Below are 21,371 nucleotides of genomic sequence, written 5' to 3' on the forward strand. Positions count from 1 at the left end.
AGCACAGGGTAGTTCAGAGTGGACATAACAGATTGGAGGGATTTTAGTTCCGTTGCTTTCAAAATGAGACTCCTAAGGATCTAGGTACGTCGTCAGAAATCGAACCAACCTACCTAAAGGATTGATCTGATCCGATCAAAAAAATCATCTCTCTTATAAATCTGCCACAAAACCTTTTTCTCAAACACTCTTATACCTAAATGATCAAATGATGTTATTGTTCATGTCTCTGCACCTTATAGCAGGACGGGAATAAATAGTCACTTATAGTGTTTGGTCTTTGTTCGACGAGAGAAGACTTTACTTTTCAATTGGTTACTCCGTTCGAAGTACAAGCTGTTGGCAAGAAACACTTCTAAGGAAATAAAAAGAAAACTTCTTACACGGTTATCGAGATTTCCCTTCAACAATACACATACACATTTATCTAGACCCACAAGCAAAATTTTGTAGTCACTATAGTTTTTAACATCCGCCCACGTCCTTTATTGGTACTTTATAATCGTTTTAGTAATTGTATTTGTTTCAAGTTGAATTATCGAATATGTTTCTCTTACTAAATCACTGTGTTTCCCTAATTGTTTTCAGCTAAATTACAATTAATTCTGTGTCATAAAAGTTAACTCATACAAATTTATATAATCACTATGGCATAACTATTTATAACATCATATAAATAACTTAAACTTATTATTTGCAATTATGAATAATTATTTATTACTTTATACACATCGACACAAATTTGATCCCTTCTCGGAGAAAGTTTTTGATACACGCGCTGCCTAGTCCGACTCTTCGCAGTGCACTCACTGCAATTATGGCATGCTTGTTGAATTTTTCGCTCTCCTCTCGTGCAACAATTGGTTGCCATGCGAAACTTATGCATGCATAGATGAACTTTTATATATGTCTGTATGGGTGTTCATTCACGCCCAGTCAATTTTGCAATTGCCTGATGTCTTCGACTACGCTTCAATTGTATCTTTATTCGTTCGCGTGATAATCACATGATTAGCTGGCACGCAAACTCGCCTTCATGTCAGTTGCCATTGAACTTTTATTATGTGCTTTTAACGGCATTTTAATTGTGGTTCTCTTTTGTTAACTTGTTGAATGGCATGTAATGAGATGTCATTTATCATAATACTTGGTGGAGGTACTTAATTTAAATTTTTGGCTCATTTAAAAAACACAAAAATTTGGTACAAAAAATCGGTGTAAATTATCCATGAGAGCTTTCCATTCTTTAAGCTCTTCTAAATTGTAATGCCCTCCTTTTATTGTATAGGTATACGATCCAATATCTGAACAGAATAAACTTTTTCCAAATGGGCATTCAGCGGCTCCAGCAAGCAATGGTAAACCTCGACAGCAATCTCATTAAGTACAGAAGAAGAAAGCAGTATATGAGCCGAATGTATCTTAGAAACTCCACTGAACATTCTCCCTCTCAGTCGATACACTTGACTTAGAATTGGTTCAACTCTTTTAATTCGTCAGAGAAATACGTTTTCTGGGTCTACAATCTATAATCGATCTACTATCGATTCCGAGGCAGCCATTACTTTATCATTCGACTCAAATTTCTCTCCGTCGAGTAACTATTTCATATGACTCACGCCGTTCTTTGAGATATCTACTAAATTGCACCCTTTTAATCGACGGCACAATAATATCGAAAAATTTGCCATTTGTTTACCTTTTTGTGTGGTTTTTGAACTATGGAAAAAAATAGTAAGACTTTATAATTTAAATTTCGGACGAAAACCCATTCGCTGAAACAGAATCGCGTTAACGCATGTGAAACAATGCTTTCTGACTATAAGGATGTGATAAAATGTATTATTACTAACGATGAGTTCTGGATCTATGCTTACAACCCGGAAACAGACGATCAGAGGGGGAAGGCTGCCTCTTTGTTTCGGGATCACACACAAAGATCCATGAGTGGTCACCTGTGATTACATTATTCAAAAATTGTCACTTTCACACAGGTTTCTAGCACACTTTCACTCGCCGTCACAATGTCATTAACCACAGATTTTGATTAATTTAATATCTGGGCAATTAAACGAATACTTAGTCGACGGTCTGTGTTCAGAACTTTGCGCACCCGAGTCTCCCAACACGGTCTTCATCAGCGATCTCTTCTCGGCACTCCAAAACACACCACCTGGTGCCACCGAAACAAGCCACTTCTTGCTTAAGCAACATCTGGGTAAGCCTTCTTAATCAAACGTTTCTGTCGCAGACTTACCGAGTTTCACACAGAATTCATTCGGGTACCTCTGCTCTAACGAACGCTGCAAGTTTGGCTTCTTCAGTCGCGGCGGAAGAAAATCAGTCCTATTACTTTACAGACAAACACTGTATGTTAAGAGTTTTCCTCGATTATCACACCTCGATGCTCACTGAATTTCTTCCGACCGGCCATACTGTCAACAAGGACTATTGTTTTAGTGTTATGCGTCGTTTGCGTGAAGCTATTCGTAAAACAGGTCGGTAGTAAGGGCCGACAACTCTTGATTTTTCCTCCACGATAATGAACCGGTGCATACGGTATTCTAACTTAACTACCGTGGTCGCCTGATTTAGCTTCGTGGGCTACTGGCTATTCAGCAAGCTCAAACGAACTTTTTGGAGAAACCGTTTTGAGTCAATTAAGGCCTTTAAATACGCATCACTACGCGCATTGAAGGCTATCCAGAGATTGACTTTAACTGTAACTGTTTCGAGATTGGGAGAAACGTTGGCACAAGTGTGTTGGTGCCAAGGTGGATTACTTTAAGGGGGATGAACGATATAGATTTTGTAGAATAAATTAAGATTTTTAAAGTTATGAAAATAGTCTCACTTTTTTTTGCTCATAGTAGTAAGTTTTTCCTCAAAGAAAACACTCTTTAAAGTGGAGTTCCAAGTCTGGGAACATAAAAAAATTATCGCAAGAAATTTTAAGTTTTCTCACAAAATAGCCGTTAGATATAGTTTTCTGACTGAACTGGTAGGTGGATAATGATTACTCTCTCCCATGGGTTTCAAATATCTCTTCAATGATTCTCAAAGCAACAACATCCGCACTATGAAATTATATTCCTTCTCATAAACAATTTTTTCTCTTATTTAAATCTCATAAATGTTTTTGTTTTAGCTTTTTATAATATAAATTACACCTATGTACACTTTATCAACTAATCCAAATAATTAGATGTTTTTGTAGATATTTAGTAAAGTCTGTAATAATGTGTTTCATTTCATTGATGTTTTTCAATTATACATATATAAATTTGTAATACATCTCTACATCTATGAAAATACACCACTTTACAAGAACAAATGTTAATAACCACTTTAATTACAAATACAATACAACTACAACTACAATTAACAAATACTGCAAACAACTATAACATAACATAACATTTCTTAACCCATACCAGACCTTACGGGGAAAGAGTAAGGAGGTACAAAAAAGATTATCAAACATTTCACTTATTAATTTGCGTACTTAATTTTCTATATTCTTTCATATACCGTTTCTTAAACAGTGAATGGGTTTTGCAAATTTGTCTTGACTCTTTAGTGGCTGCAGCATTCTCTTAGCTACATAAATGCTCATGTTCTTACGAAAATCGTGATTTGCAACAGCAAGAATGAAAACGCAGCTAATTAATTCATAATTATCAATTTCATTTCACTCAAATTGCGCGTGAATCAATTTATAAAAAAAGTTTCAGTATTTACTATGTAAAGTTTTGCATTTGGAATAATTGAAGAAGTAAATATTTTGTACAAATTTTAAATATAAACATTTACAAGCATTTTTGTCATGCTGACTAATAAAATAAATTATTCAATTTTAATACAATAATCAATAAATAATTTATTCTTAACTTGTAAACTCAATTTAAAATCAATTAGAATCCAAGTAGTGTAAGTAGCAAAAACTATGGTGCTTAATAATTATTGTTTATAAATCAAAATATACTATATAACATACAGGCTCATTTAATCAAACTAAAAAACAAATATTTTTAAAATTTATTTCAATTTTCTTATTACTTTCGATTAAATTTTTTAAATGAAAAATTTAAATAGAGAAGCATGTTGCCTACTTTTAGGCTTTCTTTTATTTTTCATTGCAATCTGATATTTTCGGCTAATGATGTCAGCATTGACAGTGACTTAATCTTAAGACATTAAAGATCCATGGATTTATATATATATATTTATCATATTGCCTCGATAGAGCACAGTAGGTACCTGGAATTTACCAAAGAGCTGGGCCTTTGTGAGTACGTGTGATATGGGGTAGGACCCAATAGATATGTACGTACAAGTCTCAATTCATTTATACACTATTACAATCATAAAAAATAATTATTTGGTAAAATAGTTCATGACCCATTAATAAAGGGTGATCCATTTCGAGGTTAGCTTTTTTTTAAAGAAAAATTATCCGATTGGTAACTGACGAATGACACGTGATGTTTTGCTCCAAGAGCTGAATAGAAACGGGATTGTCCGCATAGGCTTTATACTTTACGTATCCCCACAAGAAAAAGTCTAAATATGTGAAATTACAAGAACTTAGTGGCCAATCTACTGGCCAAAAGCGTGAAATTATTTGCTCACCGAAGAGTTCTCTTAATAAATCCGTTGATTTATGTGATGTGTGGGGAGTGGCGCCAATTTCTTGAAACCAAATGTCGCCGAGATCACGAGCTTCAATTTCAGGCATCAAATTATCGATTATCATGAAAAAAGTACCCCTATAATCTCTACAATGAAATCGACATAAACAAATCGATAATTAGAGTATAGATTTCATAAGGAAAATATCCACTTTCGAAGCATTCCAATTCAAACAAAGTTAAAGGAGAGAGGTGTAAAAGTTAAGAGAGATAAATGAATTTACCCTTTATTAACAAAATTATCTCAACGGTCTCATTAACCATTAAAGAGTGCGGTTTCTTTAACTATATGCGATATGTACTCATATATAAATCAACTAATTGGTTTGACTCCTTTGCAAATATGTTATAAGAAAAAATTCTGAAAAAAATTGCCAGGAGATTGGTGTGTAGGATGTAATTGGCCACATCACAAAAGCTGTTCTGATGCTGTTCAGCTCGACTCCATCTGCTAGAGTTTTTAGAAAGACCGTTCCGTTGTGGCAGCGATTACTTTCCTGGGAACTGCTTAATTAGGAGATTTTCGTGGGAGGTTCCAGTGTTTCCTTTCACAAAACTTTTGTATTTCTCCGCTATCTGTTTTTGGCGCTGGATCTCCTACCTCTCCCAGGAGCCTGAACTTTTGGCTATCTTTACGAGTACAAAGGCTGTTCTCTGTTGCGGTCTTTCTCTTATTTATTCCCTCGATTTTGGCTGCCATGATATACCGGCTAGTATTTTTAGCTGTTTTGGTGGTGCACGGTCCAATATTTAAGTTTTGGGCGTATTATGGCTGGTAGACCCGGTTTATCATCTCTTTACTGGATGCGAGAATGCCCCACCTCGTCCGGGCATTGATGGGAACCGTTCACAAACCGGTTCCACGATGGTAGAGTCTAAGTAACCGGAACAGGCAAGGACTATCAACTCGCCAGCATTCCTGCAAATTACATAAGGCCGTCTCTCCTTTCAGCCATCAGCTCGGCACTTTGACTAAGGATAGTGATGCGGCGGGTGTGCTCAAACTTCTCACGATAAGACTAACGCCTCCTCTACTCATATATTCCCATATTGTGTGAATCATGAGGTATCTTAATGAGTTCGTAATGAAATTTGCGTTTTACTTTGGCATTCGCCGAAAAATGTTGCTCTTTGGTGGTCGTTTACTATAGTTTTATCAAATAACAAAAAACTGTGATATCGAAGTAAAAAAGATGCAAAATTAATTTCTGGGTCTGCCCCAACCTTAGAACTTGTCGTACTCCAAATCATCATAGGATTTACACAAATTTACAATACTTCAAGAACTTCCAGATTGGTTCTCTTCTGTATCAAATTGAGAACATCAACAATGAAAAAGACAAAAACCTCCAAAAGACCCACCTATAATTTATAAATAGTCATTTATTGTGGTTAATGAGTGTGAGTAGACATGGGAATTAAATAAAATAATCGAAAATACAATAAACACTCTTCATTTATGAAGTGAAGTGCACAAAACAACACAAATCGTTTCAGAAATACAGTTTAAAAAAATATACAGGCGTACACATACATATAAGGGACTAATGGTATATAGATTGATAGCGATATATATACGTAGAGGGAGTAAAAAGCATATTTGAAACTTAATCGTAATCATAGTCAGCATAAAGTGGCGCCGGCTCAGCTGGTGCTTGCTCTTGCATTGATAACACCGGCGGCACCGCTGTCGGCCGCTCCGCAGCTGCCAACGGTTGCTTTAACTTATCCAACAAGCCACCAATATCGAACTTCACCGTCGGCACGGCAATACCTTCCGCCGCCTGCAAGCCGACCATTTGCGAAGAGAGCGCGTCCACATCTTGACGCGCTGCAAAGAGCAGTTGATCGTGCGCGGCTAACTGCAATTGCGCCGTTTGGGCACGTATGGCCGCCGAAGCGACCTCTTGCTGAGCATTCTGCAGCGCCGCTGTTACGCTGCGCACATGATTGGCGGCTTCCTCCAACTGTTGCTGCGCCGAATTGGCGACTGCTTGGGCCTTCTTGATTTCAATGGCTTCAAGTTGGACGCGCGCCTGCGCCACATACAGATGTTGCACAAGTGAGTGCAGCGCACGAGTTTTACCCTCCTGTTCAGTCAGCGAGACGGGTGGAAAAACCTCCGATGGCGGCATTAGTATGCCGTCATAGGAACCGTTACCAGCGCCACCTACCAGACTCTTCAGCGACATGCAGGTGGTCGCCTCGACGGCGCCTTTTCCGCCTTTTTTTCCGGTTGATTCCTCCTCCGGTATGCACGTTGTCGTCTCGACTTCGGGCGTACATGTCGTCGTATGCGTGGCTTGAGTTGTCGTGGTTTGTGGAGCAACGGTGACGGTTACTGCAGCTGGCGCTGCTGTGGTTGGTTGTAGAATCGTTGCGGCCGGTTGAGGCGCCGTCGTCATACTTTGCGGTGCTGTTTGTGGCTTTTCGGTAGCGTGCATTTCGTGTTTTGCCGATTGTCCCGGTATAATAGCCACACACGTCGTTGCCACTACACCATGCGTGCTGGGCGTATGTGTTTCTACATGCTTGGGCGGTTCAGTTTCTAGAGAAGACATAAAATGTTGGAAAAATATAGCATTCAACATTTAGTGTTCAACAGTTCTTCTCTACACACACCACATTCCGTCGTCGTCTCCGCTGAGCGCGGAAACATAACATAGTCCGATTCAGATTCGTTTGGTTGATAGTCGTCGTCAGCTAAATTGGCACTCTGCATATAGTCCATATCATCATCCATGTCGGGTTCCAAATAAAAATAATCGTCACTACGAAACGGTACTGGAGTTGTACTTGTAATGTGCAAAATCACCACCAGAAGTACTGCAACGAAGTGAAACGAAGAAAAGCCTCTCTTGCACCGTATATATGGTATATAACTCATTGGACTCACCAGTCCATATGCAGCGCCTCAGTTGCATTGAAATGACATTTAGGGTTCTTTGTTATTTCGTTTTCACTCGTATTCCGAATGCAATTTGTCAAAATTGGTCTAGCTAGAAATAAATAATAAATAAACAAATCTGACGTACATTAAATTTCTGTTTTCACTCAAAAAAATAACAATGACAGGCTTTTACTTTTTTCAAGAACACGAAGAAGAAAAACAAAATAAAAATTTGAGTTTTCGTATGTTTCTTGATTGTGACACACGAAATGAAAGTATGAGGTAGCAAATAAAATATGAATGTACATATAATGTTACAGCAAATGTTAATTACAGAGTTACGTGGCTGCAGTGAATAATTACAGAGCTCAACCTTTAAATATTGTAGTTAGGGTTTATTGAAGTTATTGCTGTATATGTTTGAAGACCTTAATTGCTAAAATTGTTTAGTCACGATGTCATGTTAGCCTTCGTGGACAAATTTATTCAAAACACAAGTAAGGAAGGACTAAGTTCCGGTGTAACCGAACATTTCCTAGAAGGATCGAGAACTTGGATATACATTCATTGTTCGACGAAATCGATGTTATATGGAGTATAGGCAAGTTTTCTGCCGTTATTATTCATTTTAAACACAAGGATGCAGCGTTATTTGAAAAAAATGTTTCCTCGATTTTATTAAGATAAGTCTCATATTTGCCGATATATGCGGTATAAAGTTAACTGGAAGTTAAAAAATCTTTTTATTGAGTATATGGAGGGTAAAGAAATTATTATTCTGTTTCAACCTTTTTTGAATATAATATTATAGTAAAAGAATTCTCTGCAATCTTCCATATTATATCTTAGAGATTGACCGATATTTCCGACAAAAAGTCGTCGTTGTAATCAGATTTGTAGTCTATATATTCGATATGTAAGGGCTTAAATAGCTTTGGTTCGATGCGGGTAATATATTGTTATAAGGTGACACATTTTAGAAACATTTTTATCCCTTATAATGGGATTTTCAATAAGATCGCTACCAAAATTTCTTTTGCATGGCCACATAGGCACGATTGCAAAAATATAGACCCAATTTTCGGCGGTTTTCAAGCATAAAACGCCCGGTACTGCTGCAATTTCATGTTGGATATTCGTACAAAGTTCATCAATCATCACTGGCTTGTCGGCATAGACCATAGACTTGACGTCGTCACACAGGAAATAGTCTAACGGCGTCAAATCGCACTACCGAGATGGCCAATTGACTGGATCATTTCGTGAAATAACACGTTCACCAAACTTGCTTTTCATTTAATCGATTATAACATTCGCTGTGTGGCGTGTGGCGCCATCCTGTTGAAACCACATCTTTTCCAAGTCCATAGCATCCTATTCGGGCCAAAAATATTCGGTTATCATTAAGCGATAGAAATTCCCATTCACAGTAACGTGGCGGTCTGGATCTATTGAGAACGACGTGTGAGAGACTGATTTGGGTCTTCCCCAATTGACGCGCTAGCGACAGAAATATTCTCTACACTTTGTCTCACTGGCACAGGAACGTTTAAAACTTTTCCACTAGACACTCAATTGTTGATCTAATAGGATTTGAACGATCCGAATCAAGTACATGTATGGGAACTCTTTAATTTGAAGGGATACCTTGACATTTTTCTTGTTTTTATTATGACTTTAGTAGCAACAATGTTTGACAGAGATAATAACAAAGATTAGATTATTAACTCATCCTGCTTAATTTCTTGAAGGTGAGACTGATAGAGAAGTACAGAACGCAAAACGGGTATTTTCTCAATAGAGGGAATAATTCATACACGCTAATATGCTCATAAGAATTCTGGTAAGATTTCATATTGCAAAATCTAGGTGTTAAGAGAGCTCTCACGGCTATTTGAAAAAAAATAGGTCTCGAGATGCAAAAACCTGAGAACAGATGCAATGGGCACGAAACTGTTAACACAAACAAGTAAATTTTGTATAGATGTGCTAAAGAAAAGTCAAAGCTCGACTTTGCATAATAATAAAGAGACATTGAACCACATTCGAATATAGAGAGCCGCACACTCCACCTACAGCTAAATGTCAAACGCACTAAAAATCGATTGGCTAAATCATGAGAATAACTTCAAAGGCGAGTTTTCTCCAACAAGACGAAAAATTTATATGGAACATCGGTTTTCTCCTCTCCAAAATTAAATAGTATATAGGACGTGAGTATAAAATACTTTGAATTAAGAAACAACCATTATGCTGTAACTGCTTCAGATTATCTTCTTTAGCCATCGATATCTGGAAATAAAGACATTGCCAGATTTTCAATACAGATGTTCAAAAACGTAAAAAATGTCATTTTAAAACACTTCTCTTTATTCGGATTAAACTTTGTCTCTTTAATTTCTAAAAAATTTATGTATTCTCTGTTACTTCTACAAACATCATGGCTCCACTTAACTTCAGTAAAACAAAGTTGTATAACTATAATTATACCATTATATGGAGAGATCCATTCTCTAAAGATGTTGGGTACATAAAACAAACATACTTGTATATTTAAGAAAAATTTTCAGCGATTATTAAATTTTATGTGGCATAAAAAGCCACTAGTAGCTTAAGAGCTATTAATATAAAATTTTAAGCGCTTAAATGACGTAAACGGAAGCTTAAAAGACATGTCTAAGCATTTCACCGTCACAGCCTTAAGATCCCACAAATTGTTGCACGCGGATGAAAGGATTTGTCATACTATATATACCAGTACATAAATACATAAGGGTGCCTATTTTTTCCCCAAAAAACAAGCTTTTTATTTCCAATTCGATTCGTGCCTAAGTCATTTTACTTTTCCCAAATATTTAACATGGAATTTTTTTATATTTTTGATTAAATGTCTTCGAAGAAGTCATATTCTAACACAAAATTATCCGCTCTACAAACAAGATATAGGGCGAAATTTTGTAACTCAATTCGAAAAAAAAACTTCGAATTCGGATTTTTGTATTCGGTAACTCGATTTTCGCATTTTCGATACTATTTTCGAATAAAATATTCGTTTGCTTTTGAGTTGTAGAATACAAAAGCGAAAAATATAAGTATTCCGGCACAGGGTGGTACAACTTTCGCATAATTATAAGATAGATCCGAATTTCGAATAGAATACATTTTCGAATCGATATACAGCATAGGATCCCTAAATAAGATTTTCCATAAAAATAATACGTAAAAGTTATATGCAGTTAAAGTTATACATCAAATGAACTGAGCATTGATACAAGTGCCTTATATGTTGCTCATACGTCCTGTTGTACTGTATGAACATAAAACATTTGATGCATATTTTTATCTGGGTATAACTATTAAATGCTTGTTTTTCCCAGAAAAATCATTAAAATCTTATTCGTAAGCAAAATTTTATGTTTCGAATACCATTTTTCAATGTTGTCGATTAAAAAAAAAATTTATAAAAAATATAGCTTTAAATAATCAAACTTCAATCGTTAGTATCTTTTAAAGGTTTAGGTTTCCAAAAGGTTTTTATAGAGCATTATATTTCCTACAAAATCCATAAAATTAAATATTTTTTAACATAGTTGGAAGCGAATTTTGAATTTTCTGTCTGATAATATAGCAAAAAAACTAACTGTATGGCGAAGGATCTTTCCGCTACAATTAAGAGCTCACACTTGGTGAGACTTTCTTCAAGGTGTCTAAAAATCTATTTTTCACGCACCCTAATACATATGTTGATGTGTTTTAGTGTGGGCTATATAAAGCTTGAGCACAAGAATGTACAATTTTTCAAGCAAAAGTGCTGAGCAATGTGCTCACACACAATCACGCAATTGCAATCATGCAACGAAAATGTTGCACAAAGCAGCAAACGAAACAATTGCGGATGCTGCGCCTTGGGTGATTTTCCGTGCCGCATTCGTGTATATATATACCTACATAAGCACTTATATATAACTTATATGAGTTGCTAATCCGCAGTAGAGATTTGGTGGTCCAGACTAGCTTTTTTCAAGAAATATAAAGACTAGTTCGTAACAGAAAAAATAACCCGGAAATTTGAGAAATGGCTAAATAAAACTTATTAATTTTTTCGGGAAAAAAAGTTTCAACAGCCGGATAAAAAGAAAAGTAAATATATATTTTATATCCTCTTCGATCAGTATCTCTATCTACCAAAAAAGGTGCTATAGAAGTTTAATTTAGAGACTTGATTTTTTTGTAAACAAATAAGCGCTATAGCTTTCTCATCCACCGGCAATTCGCAAACTACTGGTAGTACTACTGGTCCAAGAATACAACTAATAGTTCCAAGATTTGCTGCCAGGCCATGACTACGTATATATTATTGTACACGCACGCATACCTATATATAACATAGGCGTATAAATAATGGCTTAGCAAGCGGATGTGGAAAGCGCTTAAGTCGTCTCAGTTTCGTGGCCTGCAATATGAGCAAAATCCACTAACGGAAAAGATAAACGAAAAACTTGACTTAAATTAGACTTGTTGAAATAAATTGTTTAAGTTAGCGTTATTTATTGTTTCCTTTCCTCTTCGTATATTTGCTTGAAGATTAAGTCAAAAGCTATGGCTACAAGGCTTATTAAAAAAACTTGGTTGAATCTTCAACATTTAAACGCAGATTTCGAAAACGTGTAAAATGATTTAACGTAACGGCATTACGAGATGACAAAAAACTTGCTGATTTATACTTATATACAGAAGAAACTAGGTAAGACCAACCCTTTGGCTCTAAATAACATATACCGGAGACACTTGCCCAATATCAAAAGAACCGACCAATAAGATTTTGTCATTGTCCATGCCTCCGCACAATATAGCGGGAATGATGAGAGACTTGTAGAGTTTGGTCTCTGTTCATCAAGACTGTACTTTTCAATTGCCTACTCAGTCCAAAGGTACACGATAACGAGCGAATCGGAGAGGTCCTTTCCCATCCTGACGGAGCTTTTGGTATTGTTTAACGTCAGTTTACATAGCCGTGTTAGTTTTGCGGGGATACCAAATTCCGACATAGCGGCATAGAAGCAGTTCCTTTTCGTGCTATCGAAGGCGGCCTTAAAATCGACGATGAGGTGGTGTGTGTCCGTGTTCCTTTCTGGGTCTTTTCCAAGATTTAGTGCATGATGAATAAGGTCGACACTGACAAGGTCCAATCAGTTTGTTGACGGTGGACTTCAGTCTTTCACACAATAAAAGCACAAGCACACTTAAATTTCATTCGTCGAGCATGCTTTCGTCCGATCATGTTTTAAAATGAAGCTGATGCATGCTCCTTATCAGTTCTTCGCCGCCGTATTTGAATAGCTTGGCCGGAAATCCATTGGCTCCGCAACTTTGTTGTTCTTCAGGTGGGTATTTGCTATTCGAACTTCTTCATGGTTGTGCAATGGAACGTCTGTTCCATCGTTTCGCCTTGTCGTTATACTTTCACTGCCATTCATCAGGCTAGACAAGTGTTCCCTCCATAATTTTAGTATGCTCTTTTGTTTTTCTGAAAACCAATGGTTTCCTTTTCTGTACGTAAGAAGTTGTTGATGAGTGCTCTCAGTTAGCTGGAGTGCATGTCGAGTAAAAAATTTTTCGGCTGTCTGTTGTGATTGCAACTTCTCTAGGTCGAACTTTGGTTGTGTTGACGTGCGTTTTTTGCTCCACAGAAGCGGGTGGGTATCTTCGCTCCAACAAGAGAGTGATTCGAATCAAAGTTGGGACCTCGGAGCGTGCGATGTCTAAAACATTGAAGGTGTGTCTTCCGTTTGTCACAACATGATCGATCTGGTTGTGGCTTTTCGATCCAGAGACTGGTATCTACACATAACCATATTTCGAGTCCCGGCGAAGTCGATCAGCCTCAACCCATTTGGGGATGTTTTATCATGGAGCCTGAATTTACTGACCGTTGTGCCATCCTGGTGTTAAAGTCGTCAAGCACGATTTTGACATCGTGGCGGGGGCAGCTCTCAAGCATGCGATTCAAACGCTCATGGAGACACTTTTGGTCACATCGTCCTTATTTTCCGTCGGAGCGTGGGCGCAAATGAGGGATATGTTGCATCAAAACATCCATCGCTCAAATAGAAATGTATGCACTTCTTATTTGATGTTATATTTAAATGAAAAACAGTTAGATTCTGTTCTAAGGTCACACTGTCATAGAAATTATAGGAACTTTCCTTTTTTCGTCATAGTTTTTGGGGAACGAAAATTAACTGGTTTTACAAATTAAACACTTAATCTGTTCGTATAACTTAGTTATAAAAAATTATAAAATTTTTCTTATTCTTCTTTATGAATACTAAGTATTAGACACATTAATAATATATGTAAGCCTACACATGCATTTTAACATTTATAAGATTATTTTATAACTCTTATAAGATATGCTAACTTTGCTCACACATTCACCAATACATGCAAATATATCGCACTCACACAAGGCTAATATTTACCGTTAATTATTATATATGTTAATTAACAATTTTCATAATCTACTCATTATAATATGTATGTATGTATTTGCTCCGCCGCTTTAAACTAATATGTTTGTGCTTTCTTAACATAAACTCAACAACCGCTTCACTACGCACGCCTTAACGCACAAGCACTGTCACATTTTATTAAACACGTGTGTTCATTCACAGCCAGTAGTAAGTATGTATGTGTGTATATAAGTCGCGTTGCCACTACTCAGCCACTTTCTAGTCACCACTTGCCGTCGGCATGCTGCTAAAAGCCGATTAAAATGCCACGAATGTGATAGCACCGCACGCAGCGCTAACACTTTTCTTATATACTTACTCTATATATGTATGTAATTGTAAATATCTTTGCACGCACCATATCTCTCTCTCTCTAGCACCATCTTATGCATTTAAGTTTACTCTTTAAATATTTGAGGTGCTGCTTGGCATGCGAATAGCTGACTACTTTAGCGTTTCTGTTTTCTTCAACACTTGAGATTTGTAATTTTCCACTCTAACCCCAAATCCCATCACCCACAAATACCACCTCAATCCTCAACCACAACAATAACGTCCAAGCCCCGTCCAACATTCCACATCCAGAACCAATAGAAAAAAGACTAGCCATCAACTGTTATCCCACCACTTGTGTAATTGCCTCCAACTATTCCAACAAAATAACCCAAACAAAAAACAACAAACATAAAATATTAGCAAAAAACTATAATTAAGTGCAATGAAAGCGAAAAACAAAAACAAATCGTTATTCACAATTTTATAGGAAGTGGCCGAGCTGCGACGTCAGGTGGCACTCGAGAATTTACAAAACCAAAGAATGGATAATCTGGAGCAGGATGTACCTGTGGAATTTGAATGCTGTTTTTGCACAACGAAGGTATTTTCTTTTCATTTACTTATTATTATTAATAAAAAATCATATTAAATTTACTTTGTAAATACACTCACCAACATAAGCCAATAATCTAATTTGAAACAGAAGCTTAAGCTGAAGTAAAGCTGTATTTAAATTAATTGGAAACGCATGCTTTTTTATTAATATTCTTTTTTGGAATTTGTTAAAAAGTAATCATTAGTCATTATATTATTATTTTATTGCCAATTATGCATTTGTGTTAAGCACTTTTTACTCGTATTCTGACATTTCGCCGTTGTTTGCATCGTGTTTTACTGCTATTTTTTGTTTACAAGTATATATAATAATATAAAAAATTAGTTTTGTACTGTTACAAAATTAAACCTACTAAACCCATAATTTCAAACATTATTTTACTATATGCTGGTCAAATATGTTAACCCTTAATGAGACGCGTGGAGTCAGAAATTATTTAATTTAAAAAACACAATTGTTTATTTATTTTTTTACGGCGATATTCTTGTCTGACTATGAGCAAAAAATAATAAGACTTTGTTTATAATTTTCTTAATTTATTCCTCAAAATCTATGTTGTTCCCCCTAAAGTAATCTCCCTTAGCCCCAATACACCTATGTCAATTCTCGAAACAGTTAAAGTCCGGAGCTAAATCCGGAGAATACGGTGATTAATTTTAAAATTCTTAACTTATTCTTCAGAGTGCCAACGTTTCTTCGAAACCTCGAAACACTTCTTAAAGTAAATTTCCAGAACAGCCTTTAATGTGCGTAGCGATTCACGTTTAATGCCCTCAATTGACTCAAAACGGTTTCCCCAAAACGATCGCCTGAGGTTCCTGAAAAGTCAGAAGTAACACGTAGCTAAATAAGGCGAAATTGGTTAAAAATTTGGCGAAAAACTTGCGAAAAACCAACGCAGTGTGCGACGATGCATTATCGTGGTGTTAAAACTAAGAGTTGTCGGTTCATAATTTCGTCTTCTTTTTATGAATAGCTTCGCGCAAACGACTCATAACACTCAAATAGTAACCTTTGTTGACACTTTGACCGATCGGAAGGATTCCAGAGTGCACCATATCTCGATAATCGAAGAAAAATGTCAACATAACCTTGAATTTGAACTGCTTTGACGTGGTTTTTCGGCTTCGGCTCACCTTTGGCTCGATATTCGGCCGATTGATCGTCTGTTTGCGGGTCGTAAGCATAAATCCAAGACTTATCGCCAGTAATAATATGTTTTATGACATCCTGATAGTCAGAAAGTATCGTTTCACAGACGTTAACACAATGCTGTTTTTCGACAAAAATTGTTTGATTTTGCTTTCACTTATTTTAGGCCCAAATTATCTTTCAAAATGATTATCACTGATCTTACCGATATTCCAACGATGCCAGTAAGATCTCTGACTGTTAATTTGTATTTTCTCAAGCACTAATTCTTTGATTTTATTAACGTTTTGATATCAGTGGATGTTCATGGCCATCCATCTGGTTCCACATCAACGCGTTTTCGATCACTTTTGATCTTGTTCGCGACAAATAATTAGCACCGAATGTCTTGGCCAACATTCTGAACGTTTTGGCACAAGAAAGTAAAAATGCCTTTTATGTACTTCAGAAAGACAATCAAATACTAAACACTAATGATTAGTTTGATGTGTCATTTAAGTAGCATAAATGTCACAGATACTCATACAAACATAGAAACAAATATTTTCACTAATGGCTTTTCACGCGATATTTAAATTAAAAAGTCTTACTATTTTATAAAGGGTGATTTTTTAAGAGCTTGATAACTTTTTTAAAAAAAAAAACGCATAAAATTTGCAAAATCTCATCGGTTCTTTATTTGAAACGTTAGATTGGTTCATGACATTTACTTTTTGAAGATAATTTCATTTAAATGTTGACCGCGGCTGCGTCTTAGGTGGTCCATTCGGAAAGTCCAATTTTGGGCAACTTTTTCGAGCATTTCGGCCGGAATAGCCCGAATTTCTTCGGAAATGTTGTCTTCCAAAGCTGGAATAGTTGCTGGCTTATTTCTGTAGACTTTAGACTTGACGTAGCCCCACAAAAAATAGTCTAAAGGCGTTAAATCGCATGATCTTGGTGGCCAACTTACGGGTCCATTTCTTGAGATGAATTGTTGTCCGAAGTTTTCCCTCAAAATGGCCATAGAATCGCGAGCTGTGTGGCATGTAGCGCCATCTTGTTGAAACCACATGTCAACCAAGTTCAGTTCTTCCATTTTTGGCAACAAAAAGTTTGTTAGCATCGAACGATAGCGATCGCCATTCACCGTAACGTTGCGTCCAACAGCATCTTTGAAAAAATACGGTCCAATGATTCCACCAGCGTACAAACCACACCAAACAGTGCATTTTTCGGGATGCATGGGCAGTTCTTGAACGGCTTCTGGTTGCTCTTCACCCCAAATGCGGCAATTTTGCTTATTTACGTAGCCATTCAACCAGAAATGAGCCTCATCGCTGAACAAAATAAAGCGCGAAACACATTTCGAACCGAACACTGATTTTGGTAATAAAATTCAATGATTTGCAAGCGTTGCTCGTTAGTAAGTCTATTCATGATGAAATGTCAAAGCATACTGAGCATCTTTCTCTTTGACACCATGTCTGAAATCCCACGTGATCTGTCAAATACTAATGCATGAAAATCCTAACCTCAAAAAAATCACCCGTTATATTTGATATTTTCCTGGCAAGTTTCAAGTACAACGACTGATTGGAAATTCAGATATAATGACGACCGCTTCGCAAAATTTAGTTTCGAGAAAAACGTTGTAGTTTACAACGGTCACAATTTGAAAAATTTTAAATTTGATTGACGATTTTTTTACACTCAAATACCAATATAAAAATACTAAAAAACACTTTTCTAAAATTGTATTACTTTCTTACAAACACTTTTATTTCAACGTTGGATTCTTTAAGACTCCATTCGTCAAAGTAGAGTTAACATATTCGAACAGCTCCGCTATCAGCATCATTAACTTTTATTTCAAATATGTCAGTATAATTTTAATCCATTCCATGGCGCACTACCGCACTTGTATTTACTCTTAACTTTCGTTAGTAATCAGCTAGTTTGACACGTTTTCGACCTTTGAAAACAAAATGTCGTTTAGATTTTTTTTAACTTTAGAATTGAAAGCCATTGTAGCGTAGTTTGAAAAAAACGCCTAGTATTTTTAGCAGTAATGTAAATAATTTAATATATTTTTACCAAATATTTATTTAACGGTTGGTGTACGCAATTATTTTTTTTTCCATTTTTAAAAAAATTTTACTTGATTTTGAAAAAAGTATAAATTTCTGAATTTTTTTTATTAATAATATAAACATAAAACTTCATTTTCTACTTACATAACTTCAAAATTTTATATTTATAGTAAAAATAAAAAACTTAGTAGACCATTAAATTTGTAACATATTTATTTTTCAATTTTTTCATACAACAAATAATAATAAAAATACATAACTAAATTATTCTCGAATAATATCATTTAAAAAAAAAAGTTTGAGTAAAATAAAAAATAAAATTAAATTAAAATTTTAATAAATACTTAAAATGCCTAATGACCTTTATTAGTAGTTGGTTATTTTAAATGAACTATTTTTTTTTTTGTTTTTTACAAAATTTTCTGTGCGAGAATATATACTCGTACTGTCCATAATGTTTTAAAACGTGCCAGAAGTTAGCCCAACTATAAAATTTCCAAAGCACTTAAACCAGAAAACGCTTGAAAATTTATAATATTTAATGAAAAAAAAAAGATGATGTTTGCTTAAAGGCCTGAATCGAAGCGGAATTGTCCGCATAGACTTTAGACTTTATATATTACCACAGGAAAATGTCTAACGGTGTTATATCACACAATTTTGGTGGCCAATCGACGGGCCCAAAACGTGAAATTATCTGCGTACTGAAGTGCTCTCTCAGTAAATCCATTGGCTGATGCGATGTGTGGGAAATGGTGCTGTCTTGTTGGAAATGCCGCTGAGAGTACGAACTCAATTTCAGTTATATTTTCTGGATGAAATGACCGCACTTGAATCTTTTTAGGTTGGTCTTTGTCCCAAATGCGGCAATTTCGTTTGTTTAAATGAATGTTCGTAACGAAATTGAAATTGATTTGTAAACGTTGTTCAGGCGTAAGTCTTTCCATGATAAAATGCTAAACAATACTGAAAAATATTGCTTGCGATCTTGACACGACTCAGGCGTGATCTTTCATAAAAAGGCCATTGAAAAAATATCGCTACTTGGTTCACCCGTATTATTTATTTTGCTGTAGCGAACATAAGATGTTACTCATACGCCCTGGAGGATACTTCATTATTACATTTTAAACAAGTTGTTGGTATTCCTCCTTATACAAAATAAATTTTAAGGATACCCAATTTTTCATTTTATATTCGATTGACTTTACTGTAGCAAAACTATGGTTCTACCATAATTACAGTCATGCTATACCAAAGTTGCAAGCAGAGAGTTTAGCTCGATATTGTTGCCTTGAGCAATTACTGAAAACCCAAAATCTGATAATGTAAGTCAAATTATTGTTAAGAGTAAAATTTGGTGCACAAAAATCGAGACGTAACCATTTCGAAATTTCTGAAATGGAAAAAATTAAATCAAAAGCAAATCTCTCGCACCATGATTTCGCTCCTTATAACGCTTTTTGTGAAGGAGAACAGAAAAGACAACCGAAAATACCACTTTCAACTTCCAAAAGTGGTATTTGTACGTTTTTGGAATACGGAGCACTACTTGCTATACATCATAGCAGTAAACTACCAAAACTATGAAAAATTCTTAGTCTGGTAAACAATCTTGGTAGAATTACTTCTTTTTACAATGACTACTGTAAATATATAAATATAATATCATATATAGTATATTGTAAAATAAGAACATACCACCTATAAATACCACCATCAAGTAATTCGCTGTACAGTATTCGATGTAATGCCGCCTCAATTATTCATCCTTTATTAATTCTTGAATATTTCTGAATATGCCTATATGATTTGCAGACTATCGATACAAGCTTACCCCAAAATCTGCGTACATTTGTATTGAGCGATACACTTAAGGATCGTACACATGAATTTTGCATTGAATAAGTACCGGCTCGCAAGCAAAGCAAAGTACAGAAAGTCATAGTAACTCATTGGTAAAATTTGAAATGTAGTTAATATTTGGTCATGTAATTAAAAGTATTGTGTGCAAATCACATACATGTATGTATGTACATAGATATTTTGTAAAAAAAAAACACTGTTCGAAAATGTTTTAAAAATAAATTTGATTATAAACTTGCAGAATCGCGTTTGTGTATTTCACGGCCGAGGCTACACGATGCAAAGGTTAGCGAGGCCACCGCCTTCGCCAAAGAATTTTTACGCGCTCAAGCGTATGATTGAAACAGGCGAGGTCAACCTCTACTACATTTAGGCGAAGTTATGGTAAAATGCAATAATTGTTGCTTTGGACTAAAAAAGTTTTTCGAAATTGTAGATTTTTTAAATTTTTATTTATTTTTTGATTTGTATTGTACGTAGTATTTTCAAGTGTAGACCTTTGCTAGTAAGCTCGAATTTTTTTGATTTTTGTGCTCACAGGATTTCTTGAATTAAAGCCATAAGGGTTATATGAATCCCTTTTTTTTACAATATATTGTACATAAATAGAAAAGATATAAATTTAAATGGTTTTATGGTTGCTATGTATGTTGGTTCCTGCCTAAACTATAATCTAAAATAGGTATATGCCATCGAGTATAGAATATATATTCTATATATTATTCTACTACGATATACTATACTTATGGCACCATGGGGACGATCACAAACAAAAAATTCCTTCTTTTAGTGACCCAAACGTATTCTGGAAATTTCTACTCTACACAGGGTATTCGCCAAAGTCGGACCCTAGCGACTATATCGGTTGTCCCTCAAAAAAAGGTTAGAACATTGTTTATTGGGAAAAGATTTCACTCAATCAAAGAGGTCGAGTGGGAAACAAGCATCTTTTTTGAAGATCTCGAAGGTTCACAGTATCGAACTGGTATCAAAGTTTTTAAAATCTTCAATGCGTTGCTCAAGATGGAGACTATCTCGAAATATAAAGCTATACAAAGAGAGTTCCAAAGTAACCAAGACTTTTTGAATCTGGTGCCCCTGGTGGCGCCATCTATATCGACTTGTGCGTTAGAATCTAATATCTTTATCGATTTTTCAGTGAGAATTTCATGAATTTCATCGATTGAAACTGAAGTTATTGCGTTTTAAGTATCAGTATGTTTGTGTTATCGGTGCGAAAATGAGCTTCGAACAAAGAGAAAACATTAAATTTTGTTTTAAAATTGATAATACACT

At 35.6% G+C, this 21,371-nt stretch overlaps 2 protein-coding genes across 16 annotated transcripts in view; one reads left to right on the forward strand and one right to left on the reverse strand.

Annotated features, from left to right (window-relative positions):
* LOC105225153 (potassium voltage-gated channel protein Shab) overlaps positions 1 to 21,371 on the forward strand; it is a 212,328-nt gene that overhangs the window by 177,444 nt on the left and 13,513 nt on the right. For 12 of the 14 annotated variants that reach the window (XM_049458611.1, XM_049458604.1, XM_049458603.1 and 9 more), the window contains one exon: positions 14,857 to 14,970. The exons of 1 other annotated variant lie outside the window; for it this stretch is intronic. In XM_049458611.1, coding sequence (XP_049314568.1) covers positions 14,857 to 14,970 — 114 coding nt within the window. Of the gene's footprint in view, positions 1 to 14,856; positions 14,971 to 20,316; positions 20,460 to 21,371 lie in introns of all 14 variants that reach the window. One more of the 14 variants, XM_049458613.1, reaches the window with a different exon arrangement.
* LOC105225151 (uncharacterized) lies at positions 6,057 to 8,223 on the reverse strand. 2 transcript variants are annotated; one of them, XM_011203494.4, is made up of 3 exons: positions 7,588 to 8,223; positions 7,314 to 7,517; positions 6,057 to 7,239 (listed from the first exon to the last, which is right to left on the reverse strand). In XM_011203494.4, exons 1-3 carry the CDS (start codon positions 7,613 to 7,615, stop codon positions 6,299 to 6,301), a joined length of 1,173 nt encoding a protein of 390 aa, XP_011201796.1. In that variant the 5' UTR covers positions 7,616 to 8,223; the 3' UTR covers positions 6,057 to 6,298. The 2 variants fall into 2 exon arrangements, with proteins under 2 accessions (XP_011201796.1, XP_049314572.1); XM_049458615.1 differs by having other exon boundaries at positions 7,314 to 8,223.

This window comes from Bactrocera dorsalis, chromosome 5 (assembly GCF_023373825.1).
Source record: "Bactrocera dorsalis isolate Fly_Bdor chromosome 5, ASM2337382v1, whole genome shotgun sequence".
NCBI lineage: Eukaryota > Metazoa > Arthropoda > Insecta > Diptera > Tephritidae > Bactrocera > Bactrocera dorsalis.